This window comes from Trichosurus vulpecula, chromosome 9, assembly GCF_011100635.1.
Source record: "Trichosurus vulpecula isolate mTriVul1 chromosome 9, mTriVul1.pri, whole genome shotgun sequence".
Classification (NCBI taxonomy): domain Eukaryota; kingdom Metazoa; phylum Chordata; class Mammalia; order Diprotodontia; family Phalangeridae; genus Trichosurus; species Trichosurus vulpecula.
Window position 1 is genome coordinate 98,352,610 of NC_050581.1, and position 21,037 is coordinate 98,373,646.

Sequence of the window (21,037 nt, forward strand, 5' to 3'; positions counted from 1 at the left end):
CTGAAATGAGAAGTGTGATCAATCTGAGATTGAAGAAACCGAAGAACTAAATGTTGAGTCTATCTTTCCATTTAGAGTCTGACTTACATGACTTGTGAAAACAAGTAGTTGTAAATCACTTAGGGTTCAGGCCCCATGGAAGTAGCATTTATCTACCCCTTCTGGCATAGAGCAGAATCCAAACTTTGAGGAAAACATTCAAGTTCTAGAACAGTGTGAACAAATAGAAAGGAAGATAACTAATACTGGCCAGCTATTGTAATTCTCATTATGGAAAAAATAATGACTATGGGGGGAAAATCCCAATTAATTAATACTAGTCAGGGACAGTAAGAGAAATTATTTTCAAATCTGAAAATTACACAACTTTTCCTGAGATTTTTGCAGTATTTAAAGACCAGTAATAGAAACCATTTGCCAAATTCATTTAGTCTCTGACTGAGGCACACATATGTGATCTCCTAATTTACAGCTTGCATGTACAGATGTTCACACTTAGTAAAAGGGTTTCTTAATAGCTTTTTTTAATTAAAAGTGTGTTGATAATAGGTGTTTTAAACATATCCAAACAACACAGCTGAACTGACAAATGCCCGTCTTCATGCCTCACCATGCCTCACATTGTCGCAATATTTTACAATAGTGAAGATGATGCTTCAGTTGCATGTATATAGCATAAATGTTACTAAAAAAAAAACCTCTGAATGAAATCTTTCATTATTTTTTCTCTCTATGATCTGTTTCCAAGTTGAAAAATTTAGACCGCTACTAGGTTTATGTAGCCGAAAGGAGAACCACACAGACGCTGCTTGCTGTCTGCAGTTTTTTTTTTCCCTTTGCAAAACTTTGAACCCCATCCAGCTTTGACACACTGCCTCTTCAGTTAATAACTATCAAGTTTCCCCTTGTCTCCTGTCTGCTTTTCTTTGAGGCAATTGCGCACTCAGCACCCCGAGATAATAACACACATCCATAAGATAAAAGCAATGGCATTAATGTAATTGTCTGCCTCTCTCTCTTTAGCCTAATCTTTTTTTTCCCTTCAGTTTTGACTGCCTGTGTGACACCTGTTTTTGTCTCCTCTGATCCTACGACAGGTTTTCCGCTGACAAGGTTTTTGCCTGACAGAGATTCTGCCAGACGAGAACATAATAAAATATGAAGAACTGCTTGTCAGAGTTTCTGCCAATGCTCACATGAAATAAAGAAAGGAGGAAAGAAAGCCCTAATTTTTTTTTTAAGGGGCCCCTGTGATGGTCGCTTTTGGCATGTCAGGAAAAAGACCTCCCTGGCCAATTTCTGCAAACCAAACAGGTGCTTTCTTTTAATGTCAGGGTTGGTAGGTTCTTTCTCTCTTCTCCTTTCCCTTCCCTCCCCGCCCACTACACACCTCCCCCCCCCAACTGATATTGGAAAATATGAAAAGCCAAAAGGGAGGGGAAAGGAATATTTGCTTTCAGAAAGTTGAAGGCAAAGGGAGAGTTAAGTGCACAACTTGATCAAATGCAATATTATGTGGAAAGTGTTTGGCAAATCTTACCAAAACATCATAAATTTTAGCAATGATTATTATCACTATGGTTAATAGAAATGGAACTATTTAACTCAGGTGTTTACTTCAAAATAAGACCCCCAAAAGGTGATGGAGTCTTGGAGGGGTATCAATTAATGTTTGAAGAGACAACAACCTTGCAAGATTTCACACATAACTATTGAAATAATATTTGGATTACTATGTATGTCTTTCTATTCAATCAATCAAACAACATTTATTAAGTGCCTTCTATGTGCCGAGCATTTTGCTACCTGCTGAGAATACAAAAAGAGACAAAAGACAGTGCCTAGTCTCCAGGAGCTTACAATCTAATGGAGGAGACAAGCAAACAGATACAAAGCAAATTATATTCAAGATAAACAGGAGTTAACTAGCAGAGGGAACTACTGAAATTAAGAAGGATTGGGGAAGCCTTCCCATAGAAGGCGGGGAGGGGGCTGGTTGAGACTTAAAAGAAGCCAAAATAAAAGAGCAGAAGAGGGAGGGCATTCCAGTCATGAGGGATAGCCAGAGAAGTGCCCAGAGAGGAGAGATGAAGCTCTCTCTCTCTCTGTCTCTCTCTCTCTCTCTCTGTCTCTCTCTGTTGTTGTTTACCCTCTGAAAACAGTTGGAAAGAAATAGTAAAATGTTGAAAGCAAACACCTGAAAAATTAAGATCCAGGACTATCAGTGGGGTTAGGTGCTAGTGAGGGTGCTTACCAATCAAGATGATGGTGAAAAAGCACCTACAAAGCAAACTGATAATTGGAAATCAAGAAAAGTTGAAGGGACTTAACATGGAGATTCAGAAAAGATGAGTGGCTGGAACAGATAAGTCATCTAAATTGAAAGCAGTGAGGATGGGAAAAGCGAAAATTTGGCGTATAGCGAGTAATAACAGAATACTGGATTTTCTATTGGAGTTTTTAATATCAGGAATATACGAACTATTTATATAAGTATCCAGGCGCCCACTGATTACAGTCTTAGATATTTCCTCTTCATACCAAGATACTAGATTCATTTGTCTTCCAATGACACAAAAATCTATGACCAAGAAAACTCTTCCTGGAGCAAATCATAGAAAACTGTATACGTCCAATGAGATGGCTCCATATTTGCACAAGCTCATGAATCACACTTAAGGGTATAACAGGCCAATTTTGTGACATCTCCCATGCATCAATGCCGAAAGAGCAGAAAAGTGCTATAAACATACACCCCAACACCGGGACCTTCTTCTAGATGCTGATGACTACATAATTCTTCGACCTAACTGTAGCAGCAACGTTTTCCAATATTTCACATGAGCCAGTTTAAAGACATCTTAGCCATATGGTCTCTGATCATAAGATCATAGATTTTTGAGCAGGACCTTACATTATCAAGTCCAACATCTTTCTTTTTACAGACAAGGAAAATGAGGCTTACAGAGCTTAACTCAATAGCCTGGGGTCATACAGGTAGTCCGGGTCAAAGGAGGAATATTAACTCATAACTTCTGTCTCCAAGTCCAACATTCTATTCGCTATACCATGCTCAATTATAGGTATAATTTCAGAAACCGATGAGGATTTTAAGAACACATTTCTATTTAAAAAAAAACAAACTGGCAAGAAACAATACAATGCATTACACTATGGGTCTACTAAAGTCTTGTGGGATATGATTATAAACACATGAAATAGTTGGAGTTCCTTTACTGTACTTTTTATCCAGTGATTTCCTTGTTCAGTAATATGGAGGGGGAAAATCAGTAAAATGGTACCTTTAAGAGCATTAATACTATGTTAGGAAGACACCCTTGGTACCTTTGATCCACCGAATTCCTGCAGTTTTACCTGACAGGACTTTCCAGGGTGAAGATAAGGAATTGGTTTCATTTATAACTCCTCCAATTTGTGCTCTGCTTAACCTGGTGAACTCCAGTTAATTAAGATGTTCCTATAAACAATTAAGCTTCCTGTAGGATCGTTAGCAAGATATAAAAATTTATGATGTAATAAAATGTAATAAAATGATAAAGTGGTTAGCCCATCAAAGCACTTCATGAGCAGTATTAGAGGTGTTGAAACAGGCAAATATGGCTTTAACTTGGTCTACAACTCCACTATTCCAGGCAATGGACATTAAGGACTCAAGAAGTTAGTAGCCCTACAATTCAAATGACCTGCTATGGAGTTCTCAAAATGTGACTTTCAGGCCCAACCACTTTGTACTTCTGTTCAAACAAAAGCTTAAATCTCAACTTTTTGGTGTACTAGGCAAGCATGTAATTGAGCTAACATTACTGGTGATAATCACCAACTCCATGATCAATGGAACACAATCATCTAACCTGTTACTGTCCCGTGAAGAGAGTGTTTCCTCAGGGGGACAAGAAAATAATCTATCACTTATGTGATAAAATTGGGGGGTGGAAAAGAGAGAAGATTCAAAATGTGTCTGAGTTCCCACATTTAATACCGCAATCTTGAAAAACTCCAAGAAGTTTGCAAATGTAGTGCCACTTCACAACAACCACCCCTTATCAACTTAACTGTTCTTCATCTCAAAATCATGCTAGAAAGGTTTCATGATTTCCTCTTACCAATCTCACAGAATTTTATAGTTGGAAGAGATTTCAGAAATCACCTGACTCGACCCTGAATAGGAATCTCCTCTATTACATCCCTGATCATCAGCCATTCATCCTTTCACTTGAAGACTGTATTACTTTCTGTGGAGACTATTCAGTAGTGTACAATCAGAATCATTGGGATATTTTCCCTCTCTGAAAATGCTATTCATGGCTCCAAGTCATGCCTGTACCTTAATAGGACTGCCTCAAAAAAATCCCCCCAAATAGTCACTGAGATTTGTTTTAGATATCTTCACTGCTTCTTGAGGCATGCTATTGTATTTTGGACAGCTCTAATTGCCAGAAAAGTAAAATGCTCTTTCTGAAACTTTGACGGATTACATGAATTTTTTTCCTTATGGAGCCAACTAAAACAAGCACATCCCCCCTCACATATGATAGCCTTTCAAACACTTGAATACAGCTATCATATTCTCCCCCAAGTCAACTTTTCTTCTTCTAACCTCATAAACCCCACCCTGATCCTCTGTCATTTCCTCTAATCCCCTTGGCACCCTGACCCTGCTCCTCTGAATACAATATGGTTTGTCAATATGCTTCCTAAAATATGGTCCCTGAATCTGAGCACAATACTCCAGATAGGATTTGACCACAGCTGAGTGTCAAGACTATCACCTCCTGTTTTCTGGAGGTTATTCCTCTATTCATATAGATTAAGACCCACATTTATTTTCTTCTGATTCATATTGAGTTAGCCATCTACTAAAAGCTCCAATCTTTGTTCACACAAACTATGGCACAGCCAATGTCTCCCTCACACTTCATCCAGGCCTAATGGATAAACGTAATTTGGAGTACAAAACTTCCTAGAGTCATGTTAACGATGTGGAGTAAATGACTGTTTCCTGGGAAGCAACTCAAAAGTACAAAATGGGGCGAGGAGATGGGCAGAAACACAAGGACTCAACTAGGTGTCCTAAAAAGGACATGAAGCATCACGACACAAATGTAGAAGTTAAAAAAAATAACACCGAGAAATATGGGGAGGCAATGTATTTGATTCATTAATCAAATGCAAAAGGTTAGTGTTTGTGTAGAAGTCGTCCTTTTAAAAACTATCAGCTGTGGTCAGGGGAGTAAAAAAGAATGAGCTAAAAGAGGGCATCATGCCCTTGGGTCAAGCAGAGAAAGTCTCCTCCCCTGTCAGGCCAGAAAACAACCCTGTTGTTGCTTTTTAACATAAAAGTAAGTCAAGAGAAAAGAAAAAGGACTTTGGCTGCCGAAGTACCCTAACCTAGATGTCTCACTCGAGCTGCTTCAGCAGCTAAAAATTAATTTATCTGGCTAGATGAAGGCTGCATTTTTTAAATTGCCCTCTGAAACTACAGAGGAGAGTTTGTTGTAGTTAGAGTAGATTAAGTCTATAGAGCAGAAAAATTCTTTTATGGAAAGCATCACTTCTTATCCCTCCTACTCTGTGAGACACTGGGTCCACACCCTAGCCCACTCAAATCTTCACATGTTTCTTGTGGTCCCAGAAAGAAATATATTTCCAGTCAGAACCTAGTAGCTGTCAATTGTGGACAAGGTATATCACCTCTCTGAGGCTTAGCTAACTCATCTGTAAAATAAGGATTAATCATATTTGTATTAAAAGCTTCACAATAGGGTTGTTGTGAGGAAAAAATTCTGTAAGTCTTAAAGCACTAGATAAGTGGGAGGTATAACTGTTATAATAACTGTGACCATTATCTTGCTGCATTAACTGGACTCTAACTTTGCAATAATTAAACTCTAAATATATTTGACTTAGTCTCTATGTGGGAAAAAAATGTATGGCAGGATGGGAGAGGATTTAAATTGGAAGTAGGAACACAGTCATGCAATTCTAAAAGTTTTAGATGATGTTTAGAGACCATCTCTTCCCCAACAGAAAGAAACAGAAGCTCATCAGTGAAAAGAGCCAACAACTGAGCTTAGGAAAAGCTCTTAGGAAAATGCTATACTGATACCATTATCTATCTTTCTTTCTCTCTTTCTCTCTCTCTCTCTTTCTTTCTTTCTTTCTTTCTTTCTTTCTTTCTTTCTTTCTTTCTTTCTTTCTTTCTTTCTTTCTTTCTTTCTTTCTTTCTTTCCTTCTTTCCTTCTTTCTTTCTTTCTTTCTTTCTTTCTTTCTTTCTTTCTTTCTTTCTTTCTGTTCAGGCGCCCTCATTCTCTCGTCCCTCTCATGCCGATTTTAAAAATTATCATATAGAAAATGTTGCTCTATCACCTGGAATAACATGAAGTCACAGTAATATCACTCTTCCACGCTTGTCTCCATGGCGGGAGACCGGGCAGGCAGGACTACCAGGTAGGAAATCGTCGCTTTATTTCTACTGATTGTTGACCTTATGTTCAGTAAGTAAAGGGGAATATTATGTAAATTGTAGTGGGGGGGAGGAGAAAGACACATTTTCACAAGCAAAGCAAACCTACTGTATAAAAAATGTTTTGAGGAACTCATAAGCAATACGTTGATAGGGTTTAGGAATTGACAAAAAGCTTTCTGAACTATCTACTAAAAAAATTCCTAGTTTCATTCTGTACTATTAAGCTCTCTCAAGGTACACTGATTCAAATGAATTAACAAAAAAAAGTCAATGAAATACTCAAAGCTAATGGTTCCAGGAATGGAACTGGCACAATTGAGACATTCTACCACATATTGCTTAAAAATAAAGATACAGATCTAACCCAACTGTATACAATTTGAGTTTAACTAAACTCATTTCTTAGATACGATGGTAAAGACAGCTTGAAAACTGTTATACATTGAAGCACTTAAGCAGTGAAGTTCAGTAGAACCCAGAAGGAAGAGCTAACTTGCAAAATTCAAAATCCAAGAAACGTTTGATTCTAAGAATAGTACAAAGTTCATGAGTTAAACAATGCTGAGATCAGACATGAAATTACCCCCTACATAGCTGTCCATTACTTAGGGTGAAACAGACATAGATGCTGGATACAGTGCTTTGTTTAGGGTATCTTACAAATGAATTGTCCAAGAAAATATATCTAAGGTGCATTGCTAAAACCACACTTTCGTTTCTAATGTTATTTAGATAAAACAGAAGGAAGGTGGAAGAGAGGGGAAAGGACTTGTCTTGAATGATTTGGATAAGTGTATGATTTCTCTGCTTCAGTTTTCTAGTGTGATGTTGACCTCACACATGAGAGCTAGAAGGGAAGAGAAAACATCTGTACAAAATGAAGAGGGAAAGTCCTTAAATGTTTCAAGCAAGCTTTTTCCAGAAGAAGTAACAGAAATATTAATCTAAGTCACTTGTAGGTGAATGAAAAATGCCACAATTACATGGTTTGGTGAAAGAATTTGTTGTATTTTGGCTTAATATGAAGCTGTTTTTTAAAAGAAATACTCTGGCACTAAGGTTAGAGTGGAATTCATGGGATCATAAACTGAAAGCTAGAAGGCATCTTAAGAGGTCATTCAGTCCAACTCTCTCATTTTTACACACGAAGAAACTGAGGCCCAGAGAGGTTAAATGACTTGCTGGCAAATAGTGCAGCTGGAATTTCAAAGAAGGCTCACTACCTCAAAATCCCAGGACTATGTCCAATATGCTTTCTAATCTAGCCTCTGACATTCATCACTCCACTGAAACAGCTCTCTTTAAAGTTAAATGACCTCACTGTCAAATTTGACTATCTTCTGTCAATCCCCATCTTTTGTGACTTCTCCGCAGCATCTGACACTGCTGATCACTCCTCCTAAATATTATATTCTCTCCTCCAAGATTTCCTAATACTGCTTTCTTGTTTCTCTTCCTACCTGACTGCTTCTCAGTCACCTTTTCTGAATCATTATCCACACCGTGCCCCATAACTACGGGAGGTACCTCCAAGGCTTGGCCATGGACCCCTTTCTCTTCTCTCTTTACTCCCTTACTAGGTAAGCACATGGCTTACCATGGCTTTAATTATCATCTCTCTTCAAATGTCTCTCAGATCTAGATATCTAGCCCCAATTTTTCTCCTGAACTGTAATTCCTTATCACCAAATACCTCCTGGAAATTTCAAACAGGATATTCCATATGCACCTGAAACTCAACATATACAAAACAGAATTCATTACCCGCTCTCCAAAATCTATGCCTTCCCCAAACTTTCCTGTTTCTGTGAAGGTCACCACTATTCTTCCAGCAAACCCAGCTTTGAAATTTCTGTGTGATCCTCAATTGTTATCCCAACATATCTCAACAACTGCCACATCTTGGCAATTTTATCTCCACAAGTCTATCATGTCTCCCCTTTTCTCTATTCACACAGCTGCCTTCCTAGCTCAGGACTTAATCACCTCTTGCCTGAATTATTACAATAGCCTCTTAACTGATTTACCAGGCTCAAGTTTCTCTTCACTCCAATCCATATTTCACACAACAGTCAAACAAGTTTTACTAAAGCACAGATCTATCCTCTACTTAATAAACTGCATTGGATATTACCACTAGGGCCAAATACAAACTTCTCTGCTTCACAACTGGGCCCCAAATTATCATTGCTGACATCAAATACTACTCCCCTTTCACCTCCTCATTGACATGGCCAATATTACATTTTTTCCCATTCCCCATACATTGCAATTTATCTGTCACTTCTGCATCTATCTAACTATTCCTTATGTCTTGAATACTTCCTTCAAGTCTCAGTTAACATGCCACCTTCTGCATGCCACTTTTTCCTGGTCCCCCTTAATACTATATTCATCTATCTATATACATATCTTATATGTATCTATACATATCTATGGATATATGTACAGTCTATGTAATGTCCATATGTATAATCTATATCTATAGATGTATGTGCACGTATATGTATCTACAGATGTTTGTCATTTTTGTTTCCCCCATTATACTGTGAGCTCCTTCAGGGTAAGGACGGTTTTTGTCTTTCTTAGTATTCACCATGGCTTAGCACAGTGACAAGCACAAAGTAGGCACTTCAAATACTTATTACTTGACTCATTTGGACTTCTTAGAACTTAGTTTCCTCCAAACTCTTTGTGTGTGTGTGTGTGTGTGTGTGTGTGTGCGCGCGTGTATGTGTTTCTGTCCATCTATGTGTCTCTGTGTATGCTTTCTTCCTCAATAGAATGTAAGCTCGATCAAAGGGAATGCACAGGTTTAAAGCTCTTTAGGCACAGTTCCAAATCACTCTCCAGAATCTGTATCTCGAAGGATTACAAAAAAGGGAAAAGGACTCATACAAAAATATTTATAGCAGACCTTTTTGTGGTGGCAAAGAATTAGAAATTGAGGAGATGCCCATCAGTTAGGGAATGTCTGAACAAGCTGTGGTATATGAATGTAATGGAATATTATTGTTCCATACGAAATGTTGAGCAGGAGAATTTCATAAAAACCTGGAAAGACTTACATGAACTGATGCTGAGTGAAGTGAGCAGAATCAGGAGAACATTGTACACAGTAATAGCAACACTATGTGATGACCAACTTTGACAGACTTCACTCTTCCCAGCAATACAATGATGTAGGCCAGTTCCAAATGACTCATGATGGAAAATGCTGTCCACATCCAGAGAAAGAACTATGAAATCTGAACGCAGATAGAAGCAGACTACTTTCTCTTTTTTTGTTTGTTTTTCTTTCTCGTGGTTTTTCCCTTTTGTCCTGACTCTTCTTTCACAACATGACTAATGTGGAAATAGGTTTAATATGATTGTACATGTATAGCCTATATCAGATTGCTTGCTGTCTTGGGAAAGAGGGACAGGAAGGGGGAAGGTGAAGGATGGAGGGGCAAAAAAAATCTGGAACTCAAAATATTATAAAAGTGAATGTTGAAAACAATCTTTACATGTAATTGGAAAAAATTAAATACTGTTAAGTGGGGGAGGAGGGGTTGTGAATGTAAGCTCCTGGAGGGCAGGAGCCTTTTCACTTTTGCCCAGAGCCTAGCACAGTGCCTGACACCTAGAAAGTACTTAATAAATGTTCAGTCTTTGACTTATCACTTTACTGAAGCACATTAACAGTCTTTATTACTTTAAACAAACAAACACAGGGTGGTTTCTTTGGTCTAGGTCTTCTTCCCTTCCCTAAAAGAGGTCACAAAGAGGTTAGTGATTTTTTAAAGCTGCTGCCATTGCTAACCTTTTGGTAATGAGACTCTCTGTACTTAACTAAGCTAGTATTCAGATGAAGACACTCCATCCAAAACTGGATTCTTCCTCGAAGACTCGGTAGCTGGGTAGGATCTGCCAGAGACTATACTCTGTTTGCATAACCTTTAAGAACCAAGGCCACAAATGAGACCCTAAAAATGAATTTTCATGGAGTTCTTTCTTTATTAAGGAGCATATTAGACTCAAATAACCAGCAATGATAGTTTAAGGCCAATAAAATTATTCACTGTTATGTGAGTAAGGCACGTGATAAATCAAAATTCTTGGTGTTATCAAAGTGTTACCTTAGTGTTATATCAAAACTTACTTTTGTAAATGAACCATTTTCTGATTTCCCCACTAATTTACCAAATACTCCTCATGAGTGAAAATCTATGGTATCAAACACGAAAAGTCTTCTTTAAATCTCACTAAGTGAACCCTGAAGTAGTTCCTAAAAAAATTTCAAAAGTTTAATTTTGTTTTGTTTCAACAAGAGAAATGTCATATTAAACTAATTCTTTGATTTAGGAAACAAAACTTCTTAGAGATGGAGAACCTATATGCCATTGTGTTAGTAATCAAAATAGGCTCTTAGCACTCAGTTCAACCAAGTGCCCTTGAAGAGTCTGGCTTTTGTTTCCTTGATTAGACTGGGAGTCCTTGGTGACCTCCTTGCCTCAGGGGATGGCCTAGTTTACATGGGTTTGAGTGGCAAGTCTGGGACATCAGAGGCTTTTAGACCACATGGATTTAAGTCACCTCTTTGTGATGATTTCAGGTCACGTGGGTGAGTCACGTGTGTGACTCACCCTTGACCCTGAAAAAGATATAAAACCAGGGGTTGGCTTTCAGTTTTTCCGGAGCTCTTACCCATAGCCATGGTGGCACGCATCACTCTGGGCCAGCCCTTGTTAAGAGCTCCCAGGCTGAACTTAGATATTGGTAACTATGAATTGTATTTGGTCTGTCTGTCGATGTTTGTAATTTGTTTGTATTTGCTCTGAAGTTCAGGGTGCTGGCTTTTCCCTTGAACTAAGTGAATGGTATTTGTATGCTGGATTAAAGTGAGATTATCAACCCCTTAACGTTGCTTTCCTTAGTAAAGCAGATCAAAAGAACCTGGGTTTTGGCAGCATTCTTGTTGTTGGGCTTGTGTTGGTCTTTTACTCACACAACAGCTGCTAGCCAGATTGTCAAAACAGCCATACTGAAAGAAATCAAATTGAATCCAAATTCTCACAAATGGTAATCTAATGGAAATGCATGGTTCTCTTTATGAATTATCTACTTAGCAACATCCATGCCTTTGTTTCTGTTGAGCATGGTTAGTATCTGGATGGAAGACCACAATGAAATATGAAGTACTACAGACCTGGTCATAACATACCATAACACAAAGACTGTTGGAACCTAAGCAAGAGTACCTGAGTTTCAATCTTTGACTTACACTTACTAGCTTTGAAGCTTGGATATAAATCACTTAACCTTTCTTGGCTTCCATTTCCCGTAAAAGGAAACACCATCATCTCAACATGGTGCGCTGGTGAGATTGCAGAACATGAGGTCAGGAAACTTGGGTTCAATTCCTGGCTCGGACAGTCTCTAGCTATGACCCTGAACAAGTTCACTTTCCTCATCTGTAGGATGAGGATAATAACATTTCATTATCTACTTCATAGGGCTGTTGCGAAGAAAGCACTTTGTAAACCTCAAAGCATTAATCAGAGGTGAACTTTTGTGATCTCAAAAGAATAAAAACTGCAGGGAAGCCAATGGAAATACGAAAGACAGGGCAAAGGAAAAATAATATAGTATATAATGCCTAGGACCAGGGAATTATATAAAATAAAGAACCAAGGACTTCTATGCCTAAAAAAGGAACTGGATGAGTTGGAGAGAAAACTGAGGGGAAAAAAGTGGTATTCCATGTGCTGCCTTGATGCTTACTAAATATTAAAAAGTAAAAATACCAGAGGAAAGCTTCTAATACTTTATAGAGTATTTACCAAAAATAAAAATAAAATGAAGAAGAATTATGCAGCATGAAATGTGAAAAGCCTGGGATCCATACCAGTGAGACCATGGCTACATCTAAAGGTCACTAGAAGAAAAGGAAGTTGTGAAAACTCCAGACATACCGCTTAACCTATAGGTTACATAACTTAATATAATTATAATAATATAACAAATAGATCCAGATCCTACTACGAAGTGGCTCAGGTAACAGGTATGTTTCACTTTACAAAACAGTTATTTTTCTAGAAAACTATATACAAATGAAATAATTCTAATGCTCACAGCTCATTATTTAAAAGTAATTCTGAGTGAATACCTTTTTTAAGGTAAAGAAATGTTTGGTAATGTGAATACTGACTCTACTTTTCCTGTTCTGAGTCACAGAATGTTATGTCAATGGAGAGCGAAAGAAGGAAAGGTGGGGAGTACTACTGGGAATTTTGTTGTATATAAATGGCAGGTTTCAACACTCTTCTACAATGTATATATGCTGAAGATGGCATACTGCAAAGGTAGTGGTGGCCATGGGAAGAAGGACTGCAGAATGGTGGAAAGATCACTGATTCTTGAGTCAGAAGACCTAGGCTGAATCATTGTTCCACCATTTACTACCTATTTGACAATGGAGAAATTACTCGGTATCTCTGGACATCAACTTCCTCATCTGTGAAATAGAGGACTTGGATTAGATATGGTACTTGCCAGCTCTAAATGGATGACCTTATGTGCCACCCATGAATTATGCCTTGGCAGAGCAATGGATCAAGATAGAACCTATTTACCTATGACACAAAAGGAACCCTTTGATAACTGTTCTCACATTGATAACTTCCTTTTGGCACTTCTGAATAGAAAAGAAGTGACATTGAAGGAATCCTTTCTTTTTTAAGAAACACAGATCATTTTAGGTGAAGGAAGCAAAATATAGGGGAAACAACGGAAAATGGGTGGGGGGAAGGGGAAATGCACAGCCTAGCAATTACCACATGAAATAACCCAACTGTGGCATGGTGCCCTCTCTTCTTTAAAAATTCCAACCCTAGAAATGGACACATCTTAGTATATTAACTCTGTACAAATCAGTCAAGAAAAATATTAGAATACTGCATTTGTAGGCTATTTTTGACTTCTACTCTTCATTGTGGTTCAGGTTATCAGCGTTGTAAAAGTTTAGCATTCACATAAAAAAGAACATGTTTTAAATCAAGTTGTATACCATAAACTATTCTGTTTCACATTAAAGCTTAAGAGTTGAGATTCATTAATGAAAAAAGTAGGAAATCCCTAATTAGTTCAATGGGAACTACACATTAATATTCAAGAACAGTTTTTCAAACCATTTAAAACAAGAATTTCTGAAGAGCAACCATACTCACTGAGTCATTTCAAAACCCAGGTGCTATAGTATATCATGAATTAGTCAGTTGCCTCAAAATTTTTGGAAAGCAGCTAAGGTCAAAATATTAAACAGGTTTGTCACTGTCCTAGAGAACTTACTTATAAGCTCATGCACCCAGAGCACACATGAAATGCACACGTATACAACATATACAATATATATGCGCACATAATATACACAAGTCTATATGACTTGTTTCACTAAGCCATAAAATTTAAACTCTAAAACACAGAAATCAGGGGTGTTGTTTGAAAGGAAGAAGAATCTAGTCAAAAGGTCCAAACAAATATTCAGAAGATTTTACGCAGGATGTGGTTTTGAAATACAAACTTTTTTAAAGGAATACTTGAATTTAGCATTTGAATTTTTTTAATTTCTTGGCAACAAGAATTTAGAAAAATATTTTAACAGCACCAGAGCAGGTGGGGTATATTCAGTCCTTCTCTAAAACACTTCTATGAGATGAGTTCTGGTGGTCTTGTTTTCATCCCATCCACTTTGAGATAAAACCACCTACTAGAAAATCCAAGTCATGTTGTTGTTTTTCTTTTTTTTTCCAGGACGTGTGTGTGTGTGTGTGTGTGTGTGTGTGTGTGTGTGTGTGTGTGTGTGTATGTGTGTGTGTGTGAGAGAGGGAGGGGAAGGGAGAGGGAGGGAGGGAGAGAGGGGAGAGAGAGAGAGAGAGAGAGAGAGAGAGAGAGAGAGAGAGAGAGAGAGAGAGAGAGAGAGTGTGTGTGTGTGTGTGTGTGTGTGTGTGTGTGTGTGTGTGTGTGTAAGACAGCCAAAGAAGACTGCTGTGTTTCACCTCAGAGCAGAAATAATTGGAGACATGATTTCAGGGTTTCTGTGTAGGGGGAGGGGGTGAAGCAATTAGTCTAAATGCTGGGGGCAAGAAAAGTGGGCGCTTTCAACCCCACCGCCAACTCAAAGGCTAGGAGCCAACCATTCACTGTCATGTATGTGGTAATGAAGGAAAAGGAGAGTTTGGGATCTACATAGCTGAATGTGCATATTTTGAATTGCATAGAGATATGTGCACATTGTATGTGTATGTATGAGAGAAAGGAAATAAGATAGAGGAAGGAGAGAGGAGAAAATAGAGGGAGAGGGGGGGAAAAGGACAGAGAGGGAAGAGGGAGGGAGAAACAGAGACAGAGGGATTGAAATTAAATTTTTTTCACTTATGATGGTCAAATCTGAGGAAATATATGTCGACTGTAGAGTACAAACACAATAACTGTGTATGATATGCTAAGTATAAGGTTTGTTATAACAAAAAATAAAAGGCAAAGTTTGCAAGAGTCATATCCCTCATACATAATCTTGCAAATAGCTGCTCTCTGAGTAATAATTTATGTCAAGTGGGAAAAATGTTAATTTATTTATTTCTTTGCCAGTGCAACTTCGATATATGGAACTAGAATATCAAACAACAACAAATCTGTAGGTAGTAAGCTTTTTGTTTTTTACAATGGAGAGTGGGATGCTGTAGGCTACTGAACAAAACAAAAGTTGTTGGGCAAATAGAAAAAATCATTGGGTTCCAATGCTGACAATAATATAGTTCATCCATTTCTCCATCAAGTAAATGTGACCAATTGCCATCAGGTACTGTGTATATTCCCTGTTTTTATTAAATAAAACATTTTTGCTTAAGTGTCATGGTTTGACGCTTGAGCAAAAATAATAAACTGGGTTTGGGGGACCAGCAGGAAAGCAATAGGATGAATCAATTCTTTCAAGCTTGGAGGGGAACTACTAAGTAAAATATCACTTAAAGGAAACTAATGACAACCTCATGCACTATAAGGATAATGAGGCCAGTGTTGTCACAAATTATTGCACTGCTCTGTGGGCAGGCACATGTTCCACTGTGGTCTATAATATGGAATTGTGTCTATCTCTGTCAAATATTCTATTTTCAGCTCTGGTAGCACTACATGGAAACCTCTCTTCAACTTCTTATTCCTTCTTCCATCACTTTGCATTAACATGAATGAAGTTTCTCTCACACACGCAGATAACACAAAATCAGGAAGCAACAATAGATGAACACCATTCTGAGGTTCTGTGTTGAGACTAGAGATCTTGATAGAATAACAGGAAGTTTATTAAAATTCAACCCTACTGGATACTTGGCACTACAAGGGAATGAAGAGTATGCCCACTTGGGGTCAATATCCTGGAATGTCTGAACTAATTTCAGGCACAGATTTCTTCTGTGAACACTATTTATCAGAATCATTCCACTTCTGTTCCCTGCCCTAATCCAGGTGAACAAAACCCTACCCATGAATTCTGTTTCTACTTTTCCTATAATGATATGTAATAGACTTCCACTGAACATGATACAATCAAGCTATGTATAGTGGGATTGTTGTGTTTACCTGGCAAAAAGTCACTTCCATTTCAGTCTTCTCTTTGTATATCCTTTACCCCATATCACAACAAATTAAGGTTCATTTTTACATATTATTTTCATGGACATGAGCCAAAAAGTCTTCTATTCTCCTCTCTTACCCTTCCTTAGCCTCATGCTCCATCTCCCCACCCCCAATTTAACATCTGGTGGCATGAATTCAGCTACTTGAGCCTATTATAAGGGTGAGCAGCCTTAGAAGTCTTTTTGCTCAGCCAGAATATCTGCCAATTTCATTCTGACATCCAGGCTTTGAAAGGCTGACTGTGGTATGTTTGAGTTTCCATCAGGCTGCTGCTATGTGCAATATGAACTCTGCAGACCAACCATACTATAAACATCTGGCCCTTCTGCTGAGAGCTGCTAGCATAGCGTTACTTCTTGGAGACTAGAATATGCTCTTTGAGCCTCACACAGAAATGGTAACGAACAAGAGTGCTTCCACCAATACTTGGAGGCATTGCCAGTAAACTGGACCTCTCTTCTTTATCCCAGGACTGTACATGTACACACACACACACACACACACACACACACACACATACACACACACACAAAATCAAAACAGGAAGGAAAGCCCACAATTCCCTCACCATGTGCCACCCATCCATGTTTACACTGATCACAGGTCCTCAGGTTAATCTTCCCAGGCTGGAAACATTCACACGTGCAATTTACCAGTGTACAGCGGATGGCCTGAAAAGGGGAGAACAAAAACAACATTTAATTATCTATTTGGATGTCTGCTTTCTCACCATTTAAAAAGGAGAAAAAATAACCATAAACCCTTTGGAATAGAAACACTCCTCACATTTTTAAGTAAACCTCTACCAATATAAAGACATATGTTTTAAATGAAACTGTGGGGATGTGCAGGGAGCTGAATTGTTGTTGTTGTTTTAAGAATAAAGCTTTATAAAATATAAGCAGATTTCAAATAAATGTATCAACATCTCTGAGCATGCTGAATAAAAAAAGATTATTTCATCAACTTAATATATCTTATTGCTGTACAGTTAGATACATCCTTAAAAGAATAGACAGCAAAGGCTTTCTTCCACTCATGGCGGAAGAATCAGATTTTTTTTATATAAGATTCTCTGTTTGACATACCAGAACCCGAAGAAAAAATACTGCTGCTTAAATCTTCAAATTTTAAGTTAATCGGCTTGTAAACCAAAATGAAACTTTAATGCAAAAATATACATAAAAATACTACAGTGGTACTCTTCTTTCGCTGAAGTTCATTCAAATCCTTTGCTCATCTCACAGATATGTAGTGACAGAAGACAAGGATCTCTGTGGTTCATGAGAGGTAGCAAGTAACTTTGCATCTATTATATCCTGATTATTTGTAGTTCTTGATGTAAAATCCATTTCATTCTCATTTAGGAAATCATAATACTTTCATTTTTTTCCCTTTTAGGTTAATGATGATAATGATGACAATAATAATAAAAAATAAGTTGTTTAAGTCTTGCTTTGTATTTAGGTCTAAACACGCAGCCTAGAAGTAGTCTTAAATATGAATATTCTAAATATGTAAGAATATAACTGTTTCTTGTTTTAAAATGAACAGATTAGTTTTAAAATAACTATTAAAAAGATCATCTCGCCAGCTTATATAATGAAGTAAATATATTAAGTCAGCAAAAATGGAGTATAACATTCTTATGGATTGAAACCTATGTTTCTAAACAGTGCTAAAGATGAACTATGTTCCTCCAACTACTCTTAGTAAATTTGTGGTATGCATTTGTATGAAGTTTTCTATGAAAGAAAGGATTTACTCTCATCATTCACAGATCAAGAATCTACCACAAACACATAAACTTCCAGGAAAACAGCTTTTTCTACAACTTTTGAAGAAATCAAGGATTGCTGACATATATATCTGTATACACATACAACATGCATAAACACATGTAAACACATATGCATATCTGTATGTACACATATACACAGATAAATGGATGTAGATATATAGACAGAGAGATAGGTATGTATATATACCTCAGAGGATATCTATATCTCTAAGTTCTACTAATTTACAAAGCAGAAATGCTCACTTACTTAGAAATTATTCATTTGTATTTAAAATATTTCATTTACAATGCATATTTTTCTAATTAGTACAATTAAGCTGAATTATATCTACCAAAAATAGAGTTTGATGGGAATATTCTTAGTATTACCTTATTCTTTGTTACTTTGGCCACATAAGATTAAAGATATTTATAGTTTGGACTGATGTAAATTCTCAGTTTTTTAGGATCTAGGAATTCCTTATTTTTCTCCTTCTCTGCTCCTCCATCCCCTAAAACTACCTAGGCCTGCTCCCTTGCTACATTTGGAAAAATATACCACTTTCTATTATGTTGACATTTCAGGGTCCCATCTGAATGTCAACTACTCAATTACTCATTAGCTAGGTTGTAAAACATTGCTGTATGTATCAGTGATTAAAGGAATTCGTAATAAGAAATAAGGACATGAAAGAATTGCTGACTCTAAAAGAATAACATATGCATTTGTGGGTCATGATGATAGAACAAAATAGTTCCGCCAAAACGTACAATGTTCAAAACGTGTTCAATAGTTTACTGACTCTGTAATATATTGTATCATCCTTGGTAAGGAATAACATTATTCAACAATGCGTCCAATAATGAACGCAGGAGTTAATTGCAAGTTGACAAAAATTAAAGATTCAGAAAAGTAGCAATAGCCAGACAGACAGACAGACAGACAGACAGAGATACTTTTAATGGTTACAAAGTACTCTGTGTCACAAAGAAGTCTGAAAAGAAAACCACCAATGGGTAAATCTATATGTTTATTTTCCTACTTAATGTACTTTACATTAACAGTTCTGAAAACATATAAAGTCATAAAGTTAAAAAGCAGAAACATTCTTTACAGATCCTGTAGTATTATAACTCTTGTATACCCCAAACCAATCACTACATAGCCCCAAAACAGTGTTAGGGATTTCAAATGTCAATAGCAACTGTCTTAATTAAAAACTACTACCATTTGACCAGAATCAACAGATGACTTAGAAAAATTGGCTCAGGCATTGGATGGGACAGACTGAGATCCCAGAAATATATTAACTATAAAACATAAAAGAATCTATTTGACAGCTTTAAAATAATAAGGGTCTGGCATTATAGTCTATTTAAAGAATACACCCCTTAACTTTAAACAGGAGTCAAAAGAATTTTCAGAACTAATGAAATTGGAAATATTTCTGTTTTGGTTTATTTAAATATATATGTATTGGTTTATTCATTTACTTCCTCTATCAATCATCCATCTACCAATCTATTCTGGATTTCAATCTTACCTACTAAATAATTTGAAATATTTTTGGAACCTTTCTCCAAAGTCCAATTCCCTTTGTGCTGCCTAAATATTCAAACATTTCAATTTCTTTTTCTACTGGAACAATCAAATACTCAGGTCATGTTTCCCTAAATGCCAGAGTGTCTACCTGCTTTAAATCCAGATTTATATGAAATACAATAATTTCTATGGGTAACAATGTATATTTAAACAATATTATCCAAATAAATATCTTGAGTGATCAGCTATTGAACTTCAAATGAAGTTTTGTCCTAAATAGCATGTTTTTGAAACAGTATTGAACTTGGAAATACTATACATTCTCAAGAAAACAGAAGCAGTGTGATCAACTCTGAACACTTAAAAAAAATAAATCACCAAAAAGATTTCAACCTCAAATATGTACACACTTAAAGAATGCGGTAGGGAAGGATCCCAATGTACATGCTTTCATTTTGGAAGTTTCATTCATTTATTAAGTGACTACTGAGCTCCTTTTATTTTTAAAACAGACTCTTAAGGGATGGAAAGAAGCATAAGATATCATCACTGGACTCAAGGAACTAAAAATCTTGAGCTCAAACTTTTACTTTAAGTTTGGGGATCAGTAAGGCCTCCACCCAATCTCCTACCCCTTAAGTGGAAGGAAATAAATTTCCTGACATAGATAAAATAATGCTTAAGATCCTGTCTAAGGATCTTACTCTTTTCTACAACTCACCATTAATGGGAAAACTGAACAGGGTCTGGAGAAACCCAAAAAACACGGTAAAGGCTTAGGAAGTAATAAACCTTATTCATTCAAATGTTTATTGAATATCTACTAGGTAAGAGGAAGTGTGCTATGCTAGGCTCTTTGAAGGATAAAAAGATGTATACAACCCTGTCCTTGACATCCTAGAAGTTATAATCCAGTAGGACAACCTAAAGGAATTGGGTTTACAAAAGCCAGAGAAAATGTGCATAAGGTGAGCCTCAAAGCCACCTCTGAAGTACAGGAGCTACTACAGTAAGCCATGAAGCAAAGGTCTAATTTAGGTATGTTGTAGACAACTATACCAGTGATAAACTGGAATATATTATCAAAGGAAACTATGAAGGCTCTAGGGATTTTAATAGGTGTATAAAGAGGAAATTAAAAACAAAGGAAGGTCACAACTCACAGTTTTAAGGAACTTACAATAGAATACAAAGACAAAAATAGAACCAAAACAGTTACATTAGTAAACAGCCATTTGCCAAATGCATGTGGCAACTTTTGAAACTGCCTAAAACAATTACAAAATATTGGAATATTCATTAATTAGGGTCATGTTAATACTTCTAGAGTCAAAAATGACACCCTTTCCAAAAAAAAGGTCTCGGTCTATTATAGTCATCATTGTCTGGGGTTTCAAATGAACAAGTTTGTGTTAACTGCAGATTTAATGTTTCTTAATTGGGAATACAAAGAAAGGCAAAAACAGCCCCTGCCCTCAAGTAGCTCACATTCTAATGAGGGAGACAGCATGCAAAAAACTGGATATGAAAGGCAATATAAGAAAGGAAG

The 21,037-nt window shown here is 36.9% G+C and overlaps 1 protein-coding gene across 2 annotated transcripts in view; it reads right to left on the reverse strand.

Moving 5' to 3' along the window:
• Positions 1-21,037, reverse strand: part of BNC2 (basonuclin 2) — a 345,784-nt gene that overhangs the window by 152,048 nt on the left and 172,699 nt on the right. The window contains exon 2 of one of the 2 annotated variants that reach the window (XM_036738692.1): positions 16,734-16,836. In XM_036738692.1, the coding sequence (XP_036594587.1) occupies positions 16,734-16,836 (103 nt within the window). Of the gene's footprint in view, positions 1-16,733; positions 16,842-21,037 lie in introns of both variants that reach the window. The other variant, XM_036738691.1, reaches the window with a different exon arrangement.